Source organism: Mobula hypostoma, chromosome 28 (genome assembly GCF_963921235.1).
Source record: "Mobula hypostoma chromosome 28, sMobHyp1.1, whole genome shotgun sequence".
Classification (NCBI taxonomy): Eukaryota; Metazoa; Chordata; class Chondrichthyes; order Myliobatiformes; family Myliobatidae; genus Mobula; species Mobula hypostoma.
The window spans coordinates 22,646,267-22,666,451 of record NC_086124.1 but is presented as its reverse complement, the minus strand read 5'-3'; the positions used below and the strand labels follow the sequence as shown (position 1 = coordinate 22,666,451).

The window sequence follows — 20,185 nt, the reverse complement described above, 5'->3', positions numbered from 1 at the left end:
CAGCCGATTCCGGGATTCGTTCCGAGCGTTCTGGGTCTCCTGGAAGGAGAGGTGGAGAGAGTTCTGCTCCCTGCGGCTGTGGTGGGATGTGGGCAAAGCCCACATCGGGTTTTTATGTCGGGAGTACACTAGGGGGTCGACAAAGAGGTGGGGCTCTGAGACTGAGCGGCTTGAGAGAGCGTTGCTTGACCTGGCGTCCCGCCTCAGTCTGACCGCTGGAGACCAGCAGCTGTGGCAGGAATACCAGGAGAAGAAGGACGCACTAAGGAATCTGCAGCTCCAGCAGTCCCGAGGTGCGTACGTGAGGTCACGGATCCAAATGCTGCAGGATTTGGACCGTGGCTCACCCTTCTTCTACTCGTTGGAGAGGTGGCGGGGAGTTCAGAAGCAGCTAGTGGAGTTGCTGGCTGCCGATGGCTCCTCCATCACGGACCCTGATGGAATTAACAACGAAGTCCGTTCATTCTATCGGTCCTTATTCTCGCCTGATCCGTCAAATGCGGAGGCGTGCAAAGTGGTCTGGAAGGATTTGCCCAAGGTCAGCTCAGAGGACGCAGTGCGTCTGGACGCTCCCCTGACTCGGGAGGAGCTGTCCACTGCCCTTCGGCAACTCCGGAGGGGTAAGTCCCCTGGCTTAGATGGACTGAGTGTGGAGTTTTATCAGGCTTTTTGGGATGTCCTGGGGGATGATTACAGCCTTGTCCTAGGGGAGAGCCTAGCCACCGGAGAAATGCCCCTCTCATGGCGAAGAGCTGTTGTGGTCCTCCTGCCCAAGAAGGGAGACCTCCGTCTGCTAAAGAACGGGTGGCCAGTCTCCCTCTTGTGCGCGGACTACAAGATCTTCGCCTGGGCAATGGCCAGCCGTCTGGGTTCGGTAATTGGACAGGTGGTCCATCCTGACCAATCTTACACAGTCCCAGGCCGCTCCATCCAGGACAATGTCCACCTGGTGAGGGACTTGATTCAGCTGCAACAGGAGACTGGGACCCCGACAGCGTTTCTTTCTCTTGACCAGGAGAAGGCGTTTGACCGGGTGGACCACAGTTTCCTGGTGGGCACCCTGCAGGCTTTTGGGCTCGGACCACACTTTGTGGCCCGAGTTCGGCTCCTATACTCTGCCGCAGAGTGCCTAGTTAAGATTAACAGATCACTGTCAGCACCCATTCCTTTCAGAAGAGGAGTGCATCAAGGGTGCCCCATATCTGGTCAACTGTATGCGATCTGTGTCGAGCCATTCCTCAGCCTTCTTCGGCGAAGGCTGACAGGTCTGGCTGTGCGTGAACCGGACATGGAGGTCGTCCTCTCGGCCTACGCCGATGATGTACTCCTCATGATGAAGACCCCGTGACCTGCGGAGGATGCGCGAGTGCCAAGATGTTTTCTCGGCGGCATCCTCCACTAGGATCAACTGGGCGAAATGTTCTGGACTCTTAGTAAGCCAGTGGCAGGTGGACTCCCTGCCGGAGGAGATGAGAGCTTTTGAGTGGAGCACCAGTCGTCTTCTGTATCTGGGAATCTACCTGAGTCCTTCTGGGGAGACCTGGCTGGCGAACTGGCAGGACCTGGAGACAAAGGTCATGGCCCGGCTGGGGCACTGGTCAGGCCTTCTCAGGGTGCTTTCCTATCGAGGCAGGGTGGTGGTCATAAACCAGCTGGTGGCCTCCATGTTGTGGTACCGGATGGTCACCTTGGCCCCCCCCCCGCCCCTTTTGTGGTGAGAATGCAGAGGAAGCTAGTGGACTTCTTCTGGGGTAAAAGGAAACACTGGGTCGCCGCAGCGGTCTGGAGTCTCCCAGCGGGAGAGGGCGGACAGTCACTGGTGTGTGTACGCACACGACTGGCGGCTCTCTGCCTCAGGACTCTGCAGAGATTCCTGTACGCCGAGCACCCTCCCAGCTGGCGCGTGTTGGCCACTCTCTTCCTCTGGAGTGGCTGCTGTCTTCAGGAAGATATGCAGCTGCCTCCGGCAGGCATCAGCTGTGCTGCTTTGCGGAGGCTGCCCGGCTTCTATCAGGATCTACTGAGAGTCTGGAACATGGTTGCCTCAGGCCGGGAATCCCCTCCTCTGGCAGAGGGCGGGGTCCTGGCTGACCCTTGCTCTGCCTCAGCGGATGTCAGTGCGGTTCGGGTGTGTGGATCGACTCAGGCTGAGCTGCTCGTCGGGCCCAGGCCCCGCAGCCTTACCCGAGAGCCGAATCCACACAACTTGAGCCGTCTCTCATCGACACCCACAATCCCGTTCGGCGGTGTAGTAGGAGGTACCTCTGTGGGCTGCTGCTCCACACCCTGCACTTCCTAGCCCTTGTCCACCGTCCCGACACGCCATGGCGGTCGGTCTTTCCACCTGGAGGTGAGGGGGGTCCCCAATGGAAGTCCCTTTACAAGGGAGTCCTCCCCATGCACCTTGGGGATCTCGGCTGGAGGGTGCTGCACAGAGCGGTGCCCTGCAATAAGTTCTTTAGTCTGTACATGGATCTCCCAGCCGCGTGTCACTTCTGCGGACTGGAGGAGACCGTGTACCACATGTACATGGAGTGTGCGAGGCTGCAGCCCCTTTTCGCGTATTTGCGTGGGCTGCTTCTCACCTTCTGGTTGCATTTCAGTCCCACCCTATTTATATATGGTCATCCAGTAAGGAGGGGGGCACAGAGGGATGAGGATGTCCTTGTCAACTTGCTCCTGGAGCTGGCGAAAATTGCCATCCGTGGCTCCTGGAAAAGGATGGCAGGAGGTTCTCCCCGGACGGACTGCCTGGCTATGTTTAGGGGGTATGTTCATGCCCGGGTGAACATTGAAAAGGAATACGCGCAGTCCACGACGACAGTAGAGGTGTTCCGGGACTGTTGGGCTCCGCGGGGTGTAAATGCCATCATTGATGAGGATGGTAATATATTGGTTTAACATGTATTGGGTCTGTTTGTAGTGTAGTAAATATGTTAGTCACTGGGTTTGTAAATATTGTATAGCACCGACATTTGTAATAAAGAATTTTGTTAAAAAAAAAGGGGTCGTACACAGAGTCAATCTCCCTCTACACCGTCCCATCACACACTCCCGGGGTCAGACACAGACTGAAACTCCCTCCACACCATCCCATCACACACTCCCGGGGTCAGACACAGAGTGAAACTCCCTCCACACCATCCCATCACACACTCCCAGGGTCAGATACAGAGTGAAACTCCCTCCACGCCATCCCATCACACAATCCCGGGGTCAGACACAGAGTGAATCTCCCTCCACGCCGTCCCATCACACAACTAGGGTCAAACACAGAGTGAAGCTCCCTCTGCACCATCCCATCACACTCTCCTGGGGTCAGACACAGAGTGAATCTCCCTCCACACCATCCCATCACACACTCCTGGGGTCAGACACAGAGTGAAGCTCTCTCCGTACCATCCCATCACACACTTCCAGGGTCAGACACAGAGTGAAACTCCCTCTACACCATCCCATCACACACTCCCAGGGTCAGACACAGAGTGAAGCTCCCTCCACACCGTCCCATCACACACTCCCGGGGTCAGACACAGAGTGAAGCTCCCTCCACACCATCCCGTCACACACTCCCCGGGTCAGACACAGAGTGAATCTCCCTCCACACTGTCCCATCACACACTCCCAGGGTCAGACATAGAATGAAGCTCCCTCCACACCGTCCCATCACACACTCCCGGGGTCAGACACAGAGTGAATCTCCCTCCACACCGTCCCATCACACACTCCCGGGGTCAGACACAGAGTGAAGCTCCCTCCACACCGTCCCATCATACACTCCCGGGGTCAGACACAGAGTGAAGCTCCCTCCACACCATCCCATCACACACTCCCGGGGTCAGACACAGAGTGAAGCTCCCTCCACAACGTCCCATCACTCACACCCGGGGTCAAACAGAGTGAACCTTCCTCCACACTGTCCCATCACACACACCCGGGGTCAGACACAGAGAGGAGCTGTGCTGACTGAGCTGGATAAAGTTCGTGGAATACTTTGGAAGTGGCACTAAAAGTCTCTTGGACAACTGAGTGAGTGACGGCGCTGGTGTGGAAGCTCGGTGTGGAGTTTTACTGCCAGTTTGGACTGAGTTTGTTGGCGGCTGCTAACTGCGCAGTTCAGAGCTGCGGCCGCTGGCAACTCGCCAGGAAGCCGGTTCGCTCCAAAACCGGAGGCAAACGCCGTCTTTCCCCCCCATTGACATTGGGGCAACGTTCCTCCTCCTTTATCTCCTTGATTTTCGTCCGGTGTTGGAGCCGGAGCATCTGAAAGGACGTTTCGACCTCTCCCGGCCTGGGTCTCTGCAAGTCCGACGGAGCCTTTCCTGGCGCCGAGCCAGTGAGGAACTGTCGACTGCAAACTTTCCCGGCCAGTTACTCGTTTCGCTCCAGGACCTCTAATCGACACCGCTGTAAAATTTCGCGGACTGGAAACAGCGTCAGCATGCTGGACCGGTCTCCAGGGAGTCGCGGGCCTTCGGGGAGTTCCGCAAGAGCGGCTGCCTCCCCGGCCTCGGACAACGCCCTGTTTCGGTCGGTGAAGGTGGAACGCGGGGTGCAATGTATTTTGCGCCCTGGAATGACACTAGAAAAGTGTACGGAGGCAATGGAAGACCTTGTGGGGAAAGGTGGTATTCTGGCCACCGAGAAGGAGTTCGGAAAGGTGGTGTTCTATCTGGCGAATGAAGAGCTAGTGCACCGGGCCCTAAGCAGGGGAGTCACGGTGGACAACATCTTTTTACCTATGGAGCTGGTGACGGCCCCCACGCAACGTATCGTGCTTGGGCATGTTAAGCCTTTCATTCCAAATGAGGACCTGCTTCCCCCACTGGCCCGTTTAGGGCAAGTAAGGTCGGAGATCACTGCCATCCGACACAAATTTAAGAGACGCACCCTCCGCACCGTAATCTCTTTCCGGCGTCAGGTATTCATGCAGCTGGAAAGGGAGGACGATGTTGAGGGCCGGTTTACTGTCCGGCACAAGGGAGTAGATTATCAGTTGTACTGGAGCTCCGAGCGCCCACGGTGCCACGCGTGCAGGGAGGTGGGGCACTTTCGGAGGGACTGTCCTACCACCCGGAACCTGAGGGAGCCCACTTCGGGCACCAGTGCCCCAGCTACCTCTGCCCCTGATCCTACTCCTGCGCCTGCATCTGACCCTGCCCCTGCTCCTGACCCTGCCCCTGCCCCTGACCCTGCCCCTGATCCTGCCCCAGCCCCTCACCCTGCCCCTACCCCTGTCCCTACTCCTACGGTTGGGTCGGTCCTTGCTCCTCTCCCTGTGGTTCAGGTGGGGGACGGGGTGGAGTCTGTGCGGAGTAAGAAGGCAAAGGGGAAATCCAAACACAGTAAGAAGCCGGCCTTTGAGGCCGCAGAGCTCACGCCCATTTCGCCTGAAGTGGAGCGTGGGGCTCGGGGAGGTGCGCAAGCAGACGGGGCGATGGAAACAGAAAGCGCCGCCCCATCGGTGAAGCCTGCACCTGTGTGCTCCTCCAGCGTGAAGAGGAGAAGGGAACGTTCTCGCAAGAGGGCAGGGGAATGTAGATGTGGGGGAGTCCCAGGAAGAGGTGGGAGTCCGGGCGGATGTTAGTTCGAAACCTGAGTCCTCAGATGTAGCCACCAGTCCTGGGGTAGATGGTGTGGTTGTGCAAAAAGCTTGTGATAGCCCTGTTTGCACAAATGAGGCAGCCCTGGAGGCTTCCACCCAGGACCTACAAGTCAGCGCCTCTCTGGAGGCAAGTGATTCGAATAGTGTAAAGAGGAGACGAGACAAAGCTCTCTCACTCTCAGCACCAGGCTGCTTGTGAATCTCTTGGACCAAAGGTGCCGGGTTCCCCTTCATACCTGCCCCCTGGGGAGGATGATATTCTGTGCACGTCGACCCCAGCAATAAATGACTTGCAGGGAGTCCCTGGGGATTGTCCCTCCACTGTCGCAAATGTGGATGAGGCTGATGCGACGGTGGAGCAGGCAGGTAAGAGCGAGGTGCCCGCTGCGCGGTGTGGGTCACAGGCGCAGCCATCTATTGGAACATGCGGGGAGGACGATGGGGAATCTGTCTGCAGTGACGGGTTGGAGGGGGACTCCTTCGATAGTGAAACAATGGACATCCTCACCCCTCCTGAGAAATCCCCATTGATACCTGTAGAGGAAATTAAGCATTTCATTCTCACCTCTGAGGGTGCCAAGCACCGGCCTCAGCTAGCCTCGCTTCGCTGGCCCAGCATGCCGAGGCTGGTGAGGTCCCTGCGAGTCATCCTCGGACGAAAGGGGAAGGGAAAGAGGAATGCGGTGTCGGGGAACGACAGACGGCAACTAAAATCTTTCCTAGATGACCTAGTAAGGGACATCAAAGGGAGAAGCAGCCTCGCTCCAACGGGGGATGGCGGGTCACAGGGTGTTGCTGGTACCGCTCGAGCCCGGAAGGCAAAAAGTATTCTTGCTTTTTTTCGGGACAGTGTGGTGGAGGGCGCCTCCGCTCTCACCGGGATGGGTACGCTGCCGAGGCCTAGTGTGCTCCTGACATGAAACTTACCATAGCGAGTCTAAATGTAAACGGCAGCAGGGGTCCTCTTCGCAGGCATAACAATCTCTCAGTCCTCAGGGATGGGCGGTATACGGTGAGTTTCCTGCAGGAAACCCATACCATCCCTGTGGACGAGTCTGCTTGGCTCCTGGAGTGGCAGGGCGGGGTCTACATGAGCCACCTCAGCTCCATTTCTAGCGGGGTGGCGATCCTGTTGGCCCCGACCTTCCAGCCAGTAATTGAAAGGGTACAAAGCGTTGTGCCCGGCCGTCTGCTCCACCTGGCTGTGCGCCTGGATGGCGTACCATTGCATTTTATCAATGCGTATGCTCCCAGGCGCGGTGTGATGCAGACGCGCCTACTCTGCCAGCTGTCTACCCTGCTGAGCTCCATCGATCCTGGGGACTGCGTCATCCTCGGGGGAGACTTCAATTGCACCCTCGAGACGGAGGACCGTTCGGGCCTCCAACGTGACCCAGCATCAGCAAAAAAGTTAAAGGAGCTAGTCGGCTCCTTTGACTTGGTGGACAGCTGGCGGAATCTTCACCCTGACTCTAGCGCCTTCTCGAGAGGATCTAGAGAGGGAGGTTCCCGGAGAGACCGCCTGTATATCTCTTGGGCTCACGTCCCCCGCGTGTCGGCGTCCTCCATGCGGCCAGTGTCGTGCTCGGATCATCACCTTGTGTGGATGGAACTTATTCCACTACACCCTCAGGCGGGATCCGGGTATTGGCATTTTAACAACCGGCTGCTGGAGGACAGCCGATTCCGGGATTCGTTCCGAGCGTTCTGGGTCTCCTGGAAGGAGAGGTGGAGAGAGTTCTGCTCCCTGCGGCTGTGGTGGGATGTGGGCAAAGCCCACATCGGGTTTTTATGTCGGGAGTACACTAGGGGGTCGACAAAGAGGTGGGGCTCTGAGACTGAGCGGCTTGAGAGAGCGTTGCTTGACCTGGCGTCCCGCCTCAGTCTGACCGCTGGAGACCAGCAGCTGTGGCAGGAATACCAGGAGAAGAAGGACGCACTAAGGAATCTGCAGCTCCAGCAGTCCCGAGGTGCGTACGTGAGGTCACGGATCCAAATGCTGCAGGATTTGGACCGTGGCTCACCCTTCTTCTACTCGTTGGAGAGGTGGCGGGGAGTTCAGAAGCAGCTAGTGGAGTTGCTGGCTGCCGATGGCTCCTCCATCACGGACCCTGATGGAATTAACAACGAAGTCCGTTCATTCTATCGGTCCTTATTCTCGCCTGATCCGTCAAATGCGGAGGCGTGCAAAGTGGTCTGGAAGGATTTGCCCAAGGTCAGCTCAGAGGACGCAGTGCGTCTGGACGCTCCCCTGACTCGGGAGGAGCTGTCCACTGCCCTTCGGCAACTCCGGAGGGGTAAGTCCCCTGGCTTAGATGGACTGAGTGTGGAGTTTTATCAGGCTTTTTGGGATGTCCTGGGGGATGATTACAGCCTTGTCCTAGGGGAGAGCCTAGCCACCGGAGAAATGCCCCTCTCATGGCGAAGAGCTGTTGTGGTCCTCCTGCCCAAGAAGGGAGACCTCCGTCTGCTAAAGAACGGGTGGCCAGTCTCCCTCTTGTGCGCGGACTACAAGATCTTCGCCTGGGCAATGGCCAGCCGTCTGGGTTCGGTAATTGGACAGGTGGTCCATCCTGACCAATCTTACACAGTCCCAGGCCGCTCCATCCAGGACAATGTCCACCTAGTGAGGGACTTGATTCAGCTGCAACAGGAGACTGGGACCCCGACAGCGTTTCTTTCTCTTGACCAGGAGAAGGCGTTTGACCGGGTGGACCACAGTTTCCTGGTGGGCACCCTGCAGGCTTTTGGGCTCGGACCACACTTTGTGGCCCGAGTTCGGCTCCTGTACTCTGCCGCAGAGTGCCTAGTTAAGATTAACAGATCACTGTCAGCACCCATTCCTTTCAGAAGAGGAGTGCATCAAGGGTGCCCCATATCTGGTCAACTGTATGCGATCTGTGTCGAGCCATTCCTCAGCCTTCTTCGGCGAAGGCTGACAGGTCTGGCTGTGCGTGAACCGGACATGGAGGTCGTCCTCTCGGCCTACGCCGATGATGTACTCCTCATGATGAAGACCCCGTGACCTGCGGAGGATGCGCGAGTGCCAAGATGTTTTCTCGGCGGCATCCTCCACTAGGATCAACTGGGCGAAATGTTCTGGACTCTTAGTAAGCCAGTGGCAGGTGGACTCCCTGCCGGAGGAGATGAGATCTTTTGAGTGGAGCACCAGTCGTCTTCTGTATCTGGGAATCTACCTGAGTCCTTCTGGGGAGACCTGGCTGGCGAACTGGCAGGACCTGGAGACAAAGGTCATGGCCCGGCTGGGGCACTGGTCAGGCCTTCTCAGGGTGCTTTCCTATCGAGGCAGGGTGGTGGTCATAAACCAGCTGGTGGCCTCCATGTTGTGGTACCGGATGGTCACCTTGGCCCCCCCCCCGCCCCTTTTGTGGTGAGAATGCAGAGGAAGCTAGTGGACTTCTTCTGGGGTAACAGGAAACACTGGGTCGCCGCAGCGGTCTGGAGTCTCCCAGCGGGAGAGGGCGGACAGTCACTGGTGTGTGTACGCACACGACTGGCGGCTCTCCGCCTCAGGACTCTGCAGAGATTCCTGTACGCCGAGCACCCTCCCAGCTGGCGCGTGTTGGCCACTCTCTTCCTCTGGAGTGGCTGCTGTCTTCAGGAAGATATGCAGCTGCCTCCGGCAGGCATCAGCTGTGCTGCTTTGCGGAGGCTGCCCGGCTTCTATCAGGATCTACTGAGAGTCTGGAACATGGTTGCCTCAGGCCGGGAATCCCCTCCTCTGGCAGAGGGCGGGGTCCTGGCTGACCCTTGCTCTGCCTCAGCGGATGTCAGTGCGGTTCGGGTGTGTGGATCGACTCAGGCTGAGCTGCTCGTCGGGCCCAGGCCCCGCAGCCTTACCCGAGAGCCGAATCCACACAACTTGAGCCGTCTCTCATCGACACCCACAATCCCGTTCGGCGGTGTAGTAGGAGGTACCTCTGTGGGCTGCTGCTCCACACCCTCCACTTCCTAGCCCTTGTCCACCGTCCCGACACGCCATGGCGGTCGGTCTTTCCACCTGGAGGTGAGGGGGGTCCCCAATGGAAGTCCCTTTACAAGGGAGTCCTCCCCATGCACCTTGGGGATCTCGGCTGGAGGGTGCTGCACAGAGCGGTGCCCTGCAATAAGTTCTTTAGTCTGTACATGGATCTCCCAGCCGCGTGTCACTTCTGCGGACTGGAGGAGACCGTGTACCACATGTACATGGAGTGTGCGAGGCTGCAGCCCCTTTTCGCGTATTTGCGTGGGCTGCTTCTCACCTTCTGGTTGCATTTCAGTCCCACCCTATTTATATATGGTCATCCAGTAAGGAGGGGGGCACAGAGGGATGAGGATGTCCTTGTCAACTTGCTCCTGGAGCTGGCGAAAATTGCCATCCGTGGCTCCTGGAAAAGGATGGCAGGAGGTTCTCCCCGGACGGACTGCCTGGCTATGTTTAGGGGGTATGTTCATGCCCGGGTGAACATTGAAAAGGAATACGCGCAGTCCACGACGACAGTAGAGGTGTTCCGGGACCGTTGGGCTCCGCGGGGTGTAAATGCCATCATTGATGAGGATGGCAATATATTGGTTTAAGATGTATTGTCTGTTTGTAGTGTAGTAAATATGTTAGTCACTGGGTTTGTAAATATTGTATAGCACCGACATTTGTAATAAAGAATTTTGTTAAAAAAAAAGGGGTCGTACACAGAGTCAATCTCCCTCTACACCGTCCCATCACACACTCCCGGGGTCAGACACAGACTGAAACTCCCTCCACACCATCCCATCACACACTCCCGGGGTCAGACACAGAGTGAAGCTCCCTCCACGCCGTCCCATTACACAACTAGGGTCAAACACAGAGTGAAGCTCCCTCCTCACTGTCCCATCACACTCTCCCGGGGTCAGACACAGAGTGAAGCTCCCTCCACACCGTCCCATCACACACTCCCGGAGTCAGACACAGAGTGAAGCTCCCTCCACGCCGTCCCATCACACAACTAGGGTCAAACACAGAGTGAAGCTCCCTCCACACTGTCCCATCACACTCTCCCAGGGTCAGACACTGCATGTCTCATCTGTAATTCTCTTCCATCCCTTGCAGACCTCCCTGCCAAATGGGAATCCCGAAAAGGTGAGGGTCGAATTCGGAGCCGCTCGACTGCGCGGGGAAGGTGAGCTGTGCTTGTTGGTAATTCTGCGGGCGTTGCTGGGGAGAGAGACGGATTTCAGTGGACCTTCACCGTGGAGCTCCCTCGCGATCACTACCGGCAGTGGAGAGATCCCTCACTGCCATCCCCTACTGTTGTGAAGGTCCCTCGCTACCCCCTACATCCTTACCGTTCCCCCCTTCCTCGATCACTGCAGCCCCCTCAGCAACCCCTCTCACAGTGGGAGATCCCTCCCTACCTCTGTCTCCCACCCCTCCCCTACTGTAGAACTCCACCTCCTCCCCTCCCACAGTGAGGAGATCCCTCCCCCCCGCGGAGCTCCCTTGCCACTCCTTACGTCAGGGTGATCCTTTCTTACCCCAACTCTGGCTGAATCTGCGTCCCAGTTCCCTGGGTTGAAGCATCAGTTTCTCCGATGTCCTGTGACAGGGGTGGGTGTGGGGTTCTCAGGCCGAGACCGGGGTGGGTGGGGGGGGAGGCTGGAGTCCCTGTTCCCAGATCATTAACTCCCAGAACTTCTCTTTCCTCCTGCAGCTCCGGGAAACATCCGAGCGGAATCGGACCAAGTCAGGTAATGGGAGCCCTTCACTGGCCAGGGTGGGAGTTAGTTGGTTTGGGGGGATGGTGAGAGAGCGAGTGGGGAGCCTGGCTGTAGAGGGGGGAGCCATACGGAGTGTTGGGAATAGTCAAGGTTGAGGAGGGAGAGGGAGGTGCCTGAAGGAGGGGAGGAGGGAGAGTTTGGGGTCTTGGGGTCTTTGGGTCTTTTGCGTGGGGAATAATGTTCAATAGTTCCACACTTGCCTCTGGTAGTGACCTCACCTCTCTCCCCACCTCCCACTCATATCCTCCTCCTCCAACTCTTCTTTCCCTGCTACCTTGCCAAACCCACCCCCGACTATCTTCTCCCCACCTCTTACCTCCTGCTTCCACTTTACCATGCACCTTCCACCTCTCTGCTCCCTCCTCACTCTCCCCCTCTAACTCTTCTCCCCCTGTTTCCCCTGACACCTCTCCCCTCTAACACCTCTCCCCCTCTAACACCTTTCCCCTCCCCCTCCCGCTCCCCCTGCCCCTCCCCCTCCCCCTTCCCCTCCCCTTCCCCTCCCCCTTCCCCTCCCCCTTCCCCTCCCCCTTCCCCTTCCCCTTCCCCTTCCCTCTTCCCCTTCCCCTCCCCTCCCCTCTCCCGAACTCTCTAACCCCTCTAACCCCTCTCCCCAACTCTCACCCCCCAACCCCTTTTCCCCCTCCCCCAACCCCTCTCCCTCCCCCCCCCGTCCCCCATCCCTATCTCTCTCGCCCCGCCAGGACCTGGAGTACTACACCGTGGAGCTGGAACGAGGACCGACCGGTTTTGGGTTCAGTGTTCGAGGGGGCTCTGAGTACGACATGGATCTGTACGTGCTGGGGATGATCGCAGGCGGTCCGGCCATGAACAGCGGTAAAATCAGGGTATGACAGGGATGAGACGGACAGGCTGGGCGGCGAGGGAGGCCGGGCCGATGTCGGGTACGTGGGGCCCGGGGCAAGGCGAGTGCTGGGGTGTGGCGGGCAGGTGTCAGGGCGAGGGGTGTGTGCCCGATGTCTCTACCCCTCTGTCGTTCTCCACAGGTGGGTGACCAGCTGGTGGAGATTAACGGGGAGAAGACCCTGGGGCTGACGCACTCCCGGGCCATCGACCTGATCAAACAGGCGCACACCTCCCTCCGGCTACTGATGCACTGCGGGAACGGACTGGTCCCGGAATACGGTGAGTCCCGGCGTCACGATCGCGTGCCTCCTTCCCAGAGAGAGAGCCGCAGCGGCCTGCTCCTCGTCGGGCCGGAGAGACCCTCCGTTCCGAATCTGGGCCCGTGACCAGGAGATGCTTGGCATGCAAAGCAGGCTCTGGGAGTGTTCATTCCACAAAACCCCACCCGCTTTCCCCCTCCGGTCTCCTCACCCACACTCTGCGGGGCAGCTGTTACCTTCCGCACGTTCGTTGGGACGTGGGGGGGAGCCGAAGTACCCGGAGAAACCCACGCGGTTACAGGGAGAAGGTGCAGACTTGGCGGAGTTCGAGGTCGAACCAGATCCCTCGGGCCCGAGGCAGTGGCTTTACTCATGGTGGAGCTCCAGACTTCCTCACACCTCGGGGCTGTTTAAACAAATTCTGTTCCTTGTGTCAAAACTGTTTCCAGCTTGTCTATTTTCTGAATACTTCACTGGGATTAACTATCTTCCTTCACTCTCTTTACCCCTTCCATCTCTCCTTTTCTCCTGTCCCCCCCTCTCTCTCCCCCCTCTGTCTTTCTTTCTCTCACTCTATCTCCCCACCTGCCTCTCTCTCCAACCCCCAAACCCTCCTCCAACCCCCCCTCCTCACCCTCTCACAACCCCCTGCCCTCTCTCCCCATTCTCTATTCTCCGTCACCAACCCCCTCTGCCCCCCTCTCTCTCCATCCCCTTCTGTCTCTCCATCTCCCTCTTTGTCTCTCTCTCTCTCCATGTCCTTCTCTGTCTCTGTCTCTCTCTGTGACTCTCTCTCCCTCTGTCTGTCTCTCTCTCTCTGAATCTTTCTCTCTCTCCCTGCCTCTCTGTCTCTGTCTCCGTCTCCATCCCTCTCCGCCCCCTCTCTCTCTCCTTCCCCCCTCTCCTTCCCCCCTCCCCTCCCCCCTCCCTCTCTCACTGTCTCTCTCTCTTTCTCTGTCTCCCCCTCTCTCTGTGTCTCTCTGTGTCTGTCTCTCTCCCTCTGTCTCTCTTTCTCTCTCTCTCTCTCTCTCTCTGTCTCTCTCTTTCTCTGTCTCCCCCTCTCTCTGTGTCTGTCTCTCTTTCTCTCTCTTTCTCTCCGTCTCTCTGTCTCTCTCCCTCTCTCTGTCTCTGTCCATCTCTTAGCGAGGAGCCCCTCCAACATGTCCGTCTGTGTCACCAACTCCAGGCACGGGGAGCCCTGCTACTTCCTCCTGGGGCGATCTGACAATATTCGGTGGGTACCCTCCCCCTGCCCCCTCCCCTGCCGCGTGTCGTGGGGCGGGGAGTACGTGGAAGCATGCATCGGTGTGCTGACGGGTTAGCACGAAGGTGGTGGCGTTGTTCACAGTGCAGGAGTTTGCCAAATGGTACAGTGGGATATGGTTGAGTTGTAGATGTGGTCAGAGAAATGATGGATGCTACTCAGTCCAGGGAGGTGTAAGCCTAGGAAGGGAGGGGTACACATTGATGGTAGGACTGTTAATAAAGTTGATGTACAGGGGGATCTTGGGGTCCAAGTCCACAGCTCCCCAAGAGTGGCTGTATGTCGCCAGGACGGTTATAAAGGCATTCGGCATGCTTGCCTTTATAAGTCAAAGCATTGATTTCAGGAGTCAGGAATTTACATTGCAACTTTATAAAACTCTGGCTAGACTGCATTTGAAGTATTGCAGTGAATTCTGGTTGCCCCATTTCAGGAGGGATGTGGAGGCTTGGGAGAGGGTGCAGGAGAGGTTCACCTGGATTAGAGGGCGTGAGAGGTTGTTTTCTTGGGAACAACGGAAGCTGAGGGAAGAGCTGAGAATGGTTTATAAGACTGAGAGGCATCAAAGGAGCCGATAGCCGTTTTCCAGGGTCAAAACGTCTGCTCTGTAGAAAAGGTTCAAAGTAAATTTTATTATCAAAGTACAAATATGTCACCATATACAGCCCTGAGATTCATTTTCCTGTGGGCGTACTCAGCAAGTCAATGGAGTAGTAACTATAACAGGATCAATGAAAGGTCAACCAGAGTGCAGAAGATAAACTGTGCAAATGCAAATATAAATTTAAGGCATCCATTAGTCTTGCGAGACGATGGATCTGCGCCTGGAAAGTCTTCACTGATGGTTGAGAGCATGCATTTAAGGTGAGCAGAAGTATGTTTGAAAGGGGATGTGTGGGGCAAGTTTTCCTCTCAACAGAGTGTTCGGTGCCTGGAAAGCGTTGCCTGGGCGGTTGTGGGGGCAGAGACGATAAAGGCATTTAAGAGGCTCTTACGTGCAGAAAATGGAAGGGTGTGTATTAGATATGTGGATTATGACTGAAGAAAAAGGTGGCTGGAGTTGCTTCGCACTATAGTGCAAGTGTGTTTACTAAGTGCGTCAAAAATCAAGTTTACAAAAAGAAGCGACAAGAAAACTGCCAATATTTACTGGAAAACACACATAGCTCCACACTATCTGTATAGTGTGAACACATGGTGGCTCTCACTGAGAGCAAAGAGTTCCTTGAAATCGGCATCTTTAATTACCAACAAAGTTAACGTAGGACTTGATGGACCCCACAATGTAGTTACAGTAGTTTTACAAAATAAGCAGGAGTATCAGTCTTAAATATAGTATAAATAGGTACAGATTTGCACATCCCCATTCCTAACGAATTGGAATATTCTGCTGTATATGCCGGGGAATCCAGCCCGGGCGCATCAGCTTGGATCGGGACCCATCATAAGAACGTACCGGGGCAAGACATTGAAGTGCGCACACTCACCGCAGCGGCGGCTGAGCCGATGTCTGTACGTGTGTAAATAAATGCCTGCTTGTCAGGAGTGTGTTTACCGCGCTCTCTCCGTCACAGTATGGGCGTTGCGTAGGCAGGCGGGGTTAGATTACTTGGGCGTTTGATTGCTAGTTTAATTAATTTGGCTCGACGTTGTGGGCCGAAGGGCCTTTTCTGCGGAGCGCACTTAGGAGAGCTAAGAGAAGGCGTGCGGTGGATCAGGCAGGAAAGTCCCAGTCGATTCTTCGGAAACTCATATTTAGTATATGTAAACTCAGTCATCTCCACCATGTGCGGCAGCCTGATCAGCATCCAGGACACCCCCCAGGAGCGGTGCCTCAAAGAGGCTGCATCCATCATTTACACCACACGCTGCATCCGCAAAGCAAACAGCATTGTGAAGGACCCCACCCACCCCTCATATCAACTCTTCTCCCCCCTGCCATCTGGAAAAAGGCACCGAAGTATTCGGGCTCTCACGACCAGACTATGTAACAGTTTCTTCCCCCAAGCCATCAGACTCCTCAATACCCAGAGCCTGGACTGACACCAACCTACTGCCCTCTACTGTGCCTATTGTCTTGTTTATTATTTATTGCAATGCCTGCACTGTTGTGTGCACTTTATGCAGTCCTGGGTCGATCTGTAGTCTAGTAACACACATGAAAGTTGCTGGTGAACGCAGCAGGCCAGGCAGCATCTCTAGGAAGAGGTACAGTCAACGTTTCGGGCCGAGACCCTTCGTCAGGACTAACTGAAAGAAGAGCCAGTAAGAGATTTGAAAGGGGGAGGGGGAGACCCGAAATGTCGACTGTACCTCTTCCTAGAGATGCTGCCTGGCCTACTGTGTTCACCAGCAACTTTTACGTGTGTTGCTTGAAATTCCAGCATCTGCAGATTTCCTCATGTCTGTAGTCTAGTGTAGTTTTTGTATTGTTTCATGGAGCACCACGCTCTTGGAAAATATTGTCTCATTTTTACTATGTTCTGTACCAGCAGTTATGGTTGAAATGACAATTAAAAAGTGACTTGACCTGACTTAAGGACCCCCATCACCCAGGACATGCCCTGTTCTCATTGAGCCCGAAGGCACACACCCAACAATTCAGATTTCTGAATGGACATTGAACCCATGAACAGTACCTCACTGCATTTTTCTGACACTACTTATGTGATTTAACTTGTATATATGTTTACTGTATTTAACAGTTTTTATTATGTATTGTAATGTACTGCGGCTGCAAAAGCAACAAATTTTTACGACATATGCCAGAGATATTAAACGTGCACACGAGGAATTCTGCAGATGCTGGGAATTCAAGCACCACACATCAAAGTTGCTGGTGAACGCAGCAGGCCAGGCAGCATCTCTAGGAAGAGGTACAGTCGACGTTTCGGGCCGAGACCCTTCGTCAGGACTAACTGAAGGAAGACTAGTCAGAGATTTGAAAGTGGGAGGGGGAGGGGGAGATCCAAAGTGATAGGAGAAGACAGGAGGGGGAGGGATGGAGTCAAGAGCTGGACAGGTGACTGGCAAAAGGGATATGAGAGGATCATGGGATGGGAGGCCTAGGGAGAAGGAAAAGGGGGAAGGGGGGAAACCCAGAGGATGGGCAAGGGGTATAGTGAGAGGGACGGAGGGAGAAAAAAGTGAGAGAGAAAGAATGTGTGTATATAAATAAATAACGGATGGGGTACGAGGGGGAGGTGGGGCATTAGCGGAAGTTAGAGAAGTCACCTGTGAGTCGGCTGGGGTGATATACTGCAGCCGGTGCTCCCGATGTGGCCTTCTATAGATTGGCAAGACCCGACGCAGACTGGGATATCGTTTTGCTGAACACCTACGCTCTGTCCGCCAGAGAAAACAGGATCTCCCAGTGGCCACACATTTTAATTCTACGTCCCATTCCCATTCTGATATGTCTATCCACGGCCTCCTCTACTGTAAAGATGAAGCCACACTCAGGTTGGAGGAACAACACCTTATATTCTGTCTGGGTAGCCTCCAACCTGATGGCATGAACATTGACTTCTCTAACTTCCACTAATGCCCCACCTCCTCCTCATACCCCATCCGTTATTTATTTATATACACACATTCTTTCTCTCTCTCTCTCTCCTTTTTCTCCCTCTGTCCCTCTCACTATACCCCTTGCCCATCCTCTGTGTTCCCCCCCCCGCCCCCGCCGTCTTTCTTCCTGGGCCTCCTGTCCCATGATCCTCTCATATCCCCTTTTGCCTATCACCTGTCCAGCTCTTGGCTCCATCCCTCCCCCTCCTGTCTTCTCCTATCATTTTGGATCTCCCCTCCCCCTCCCACTTTCAAGTCTCTGACTAGCTCTTCCTTCAGTTAGTCCTGACGAAGGGTCTCGGCCCGAAACGTCGGCTGTACCTCTTCCCAGCAACTTTGATGTGTGGTGAGATATTAAACGTGATTCTGATTCGGATGGCTCAAGAGGGATCAAGTAGGTCCCTTTTTAGATCAGTGTTGAGCTACAGGAGAAAGTCAGCTCTTCCCAGAGTATTTCAGAATCAGGTTTAATATCACCGGCATATGTTGTGAAATTTGTTGTTTTGTGGCAGCGGTACATTGCAATACATGGTCAGTATTTACCGCGGAGACGAGTACTGGAGCCAAGGACCAGACACAAGTGAATGGTGGTGCCTTGGACCACAAACAAATTAGCAGGGAGGAGGTATTTGTACATTATTGTAACACACACACACACACACACACACACACACACACACACACTCACACTCACACTCATACTCTGCCGGAGGAACTCAGCAGGTCAGGCAGCGTCCATGGAAATGAATAGAGAGCAGGCGTTTCGGGCCGAGACCCTTCTTCAGGACGGAGAAGGAAGGGGGAGGATGCCAGAATAAAAAGGTAGAGAGGCTGGCTAGAAGGTGACGGGTGAAGCCAGGTGGGTGGGAAAGGTCAACGGCCGAAGATGAAGGAATCTGAGGGGAGAGGGGACCGTGGGAGAAAGGGAAGGGGAAGGGGCACTGGGGGGAGGTGATACGCAGGTGGTGAGGTAAGAGGCCAGTCTGTGGAACGGAAGAAGAGGGAAGGGGGAGAGTAAAAGATCACCAGAATGAGAAACCGATGCTCGTTCCATCAGGTTGGAGGTTAGCTAAAGGGAATATAAGGTGTTGCTCCTCCACCCTGAGAGTGGCCTCACCTCGACAAACGAGGAGGCCATGAACCGACATGTCGGAGCAGGAATAGGGATAGGAATTAAAGTGGCTGGCCACCAGGAAATTGTGCTTTTGCCAAATGGAGCGGAGTTATGACATAGGAGCAAATTAGGCCATTCAGCCCATCGAGCTGTTCCGTCATTCTAGTATGGCTGATTTAATATCCCTCCCAATTCCATTCTCCTGCCTTTGCTCCATAACCTTCGACTCCATTACTAACCAGGAAACTATCAATCTCTGCTTTAAATACACCCAGTGACTTGGCCTTCACAGCCGTCCATTGCAATGAATTCCACCGATTCACCACCCTCTGGCTAAAGAAATTCATCCTCATCTCTGTCCTCAAGTGGCACCCTTCTATTCTGAGGCTGTGCCCACTGTAGGAAGCATCCTCGCCATGTCCACTCTATCTAAGCCTTTTGATATTTGAAAGGATTCAATGAGATTCCCCCCCCCTCCCCCGTTCTTCTAAGCTCCAGCCATTACAGGCTCAGAACCATCAAATGCTCCTCATACGTTAAATCTCTAATTCCCAGGATCACTCTATAAATCTCCTCTGGACCCTCTCCAATGCCAGCACACCCTCCCCCCCCCCCACCTTCCCCCGTTCTTCTAAACTCCAGCGAGTACAGGCTCAGAGCCATCATACATTAAATCTTTAATTCCCAGGATCATTCTGTAAATCTCTTCTGGACCCTCTCCAATGCCAGCACATCCTTTCTTAGAGGAGAGTGCCAAAACTGCTTATAAATGCTCCAAACATGGTCTGACCAATGCCTTATAAAGCCTGGACATTACATCCTTCCTTTTACATTCTAGTCCTCTCGAAATGAATACTAACATTGCATTTGTCTTCTTCACCAACGACCTTACTGAAGTCATGTTCATAGCAGAGACTGAGGCTGATTAAAAGACACAGAAAGAACACTAAATGTTTTTTTTAACTAAGGAAGAGGTTGCCGCCCAAATCCCAATCGGAACTCCAGAAATGCTATGATCGTTTAAGTAAACAAGTCTTCTGAACCAGAGGGGATGCATCATCATTTGAAGAGGAAGGTGGTGGTGGAGACTGCAAAAAGACTCCACAGGATCTTCCAATTCTCCCTGGACACACACTGTGGTGGATATATCACCGGGGCCCGACCCAGTGCATCCTTAGACTTTGTGGGAAGGCCAGAGTCAAAACTGCAGCAATATTACCTCCATCGTTCACCGATTGAAGTTCCGAAAGACATGGCTAATGCCATTCTGTCGTTTAGGAAGGGCAGCATCGGCAAGCCAGGGTGTTTAGTTGGATGTGTCGGGCAAGTTACTGCAGGGATTCTGTAGAGCAGGGTCTATCAACCTTTGGATAGGCAACATCGGACTATGGACAGTCAGCAGGGCTTTGTGTGTGTCTGTGGGAAATCTTGTCTGACAAAAGTCTTGGAGTCCCTCGAAGAGGTTAACCAAAAGGATAGACAGGGCAGAGGACATTGTCCATATCAGAACCTGAATTGGCATATGTTGTGAAATCTGATGTATATATTAAAATACTATATAAGTGGTGCAAAAAGAGAGTAAAAATACTGAGGTAGTGTGCATGGGTTTATTGTCCATTCAGAAATCTGATGGCGGAGAGGAAAAAGCTGTTCCTGAAACGTTGAGTGTGTGCCTTCAGGCTTCTGTACCTCCTCCCTGATGGTAGCAATGAGAAGAGGGCATGTCCTGGGTGATCGTGGGGTCCTTAGTG

General features: G+C 54.8%; 1 protein-coding gene across 1 annotated transcript in view; it reads left to right on the top strand.

The window, feature by feature from the left end:
- The window catches only part of LOC134338753 (membrane-associated guanylate kinase, WW and PDZ domain-containing protein 2-like), a 63,582-nt gene that overhangs the window by 26,815 nt on the left and 16,582 nt on the right, over window positions 1-20,185 (top strand). The window contains exons 11-14 of the mRNA XM_063034798.1: window positions 10,695-10,764; window positions 11,296-11,332; window positions 12,067-12,210; window positions 12,370-12,508. Coding sequence (XP_062890868.1) covers window positions 10,695-10,764; window positions 11,296-11,332; window positions 12,067-12,210; window positions 12,370-12,508 — 390 coding nt within the window. The remainder of the gene's footprint in view (window positions 1-10,694; window positions 10,765-11,295; window positions 11,333-12,066; window positions 12,211-12,369; window positions 12,509-20,185) is intronic.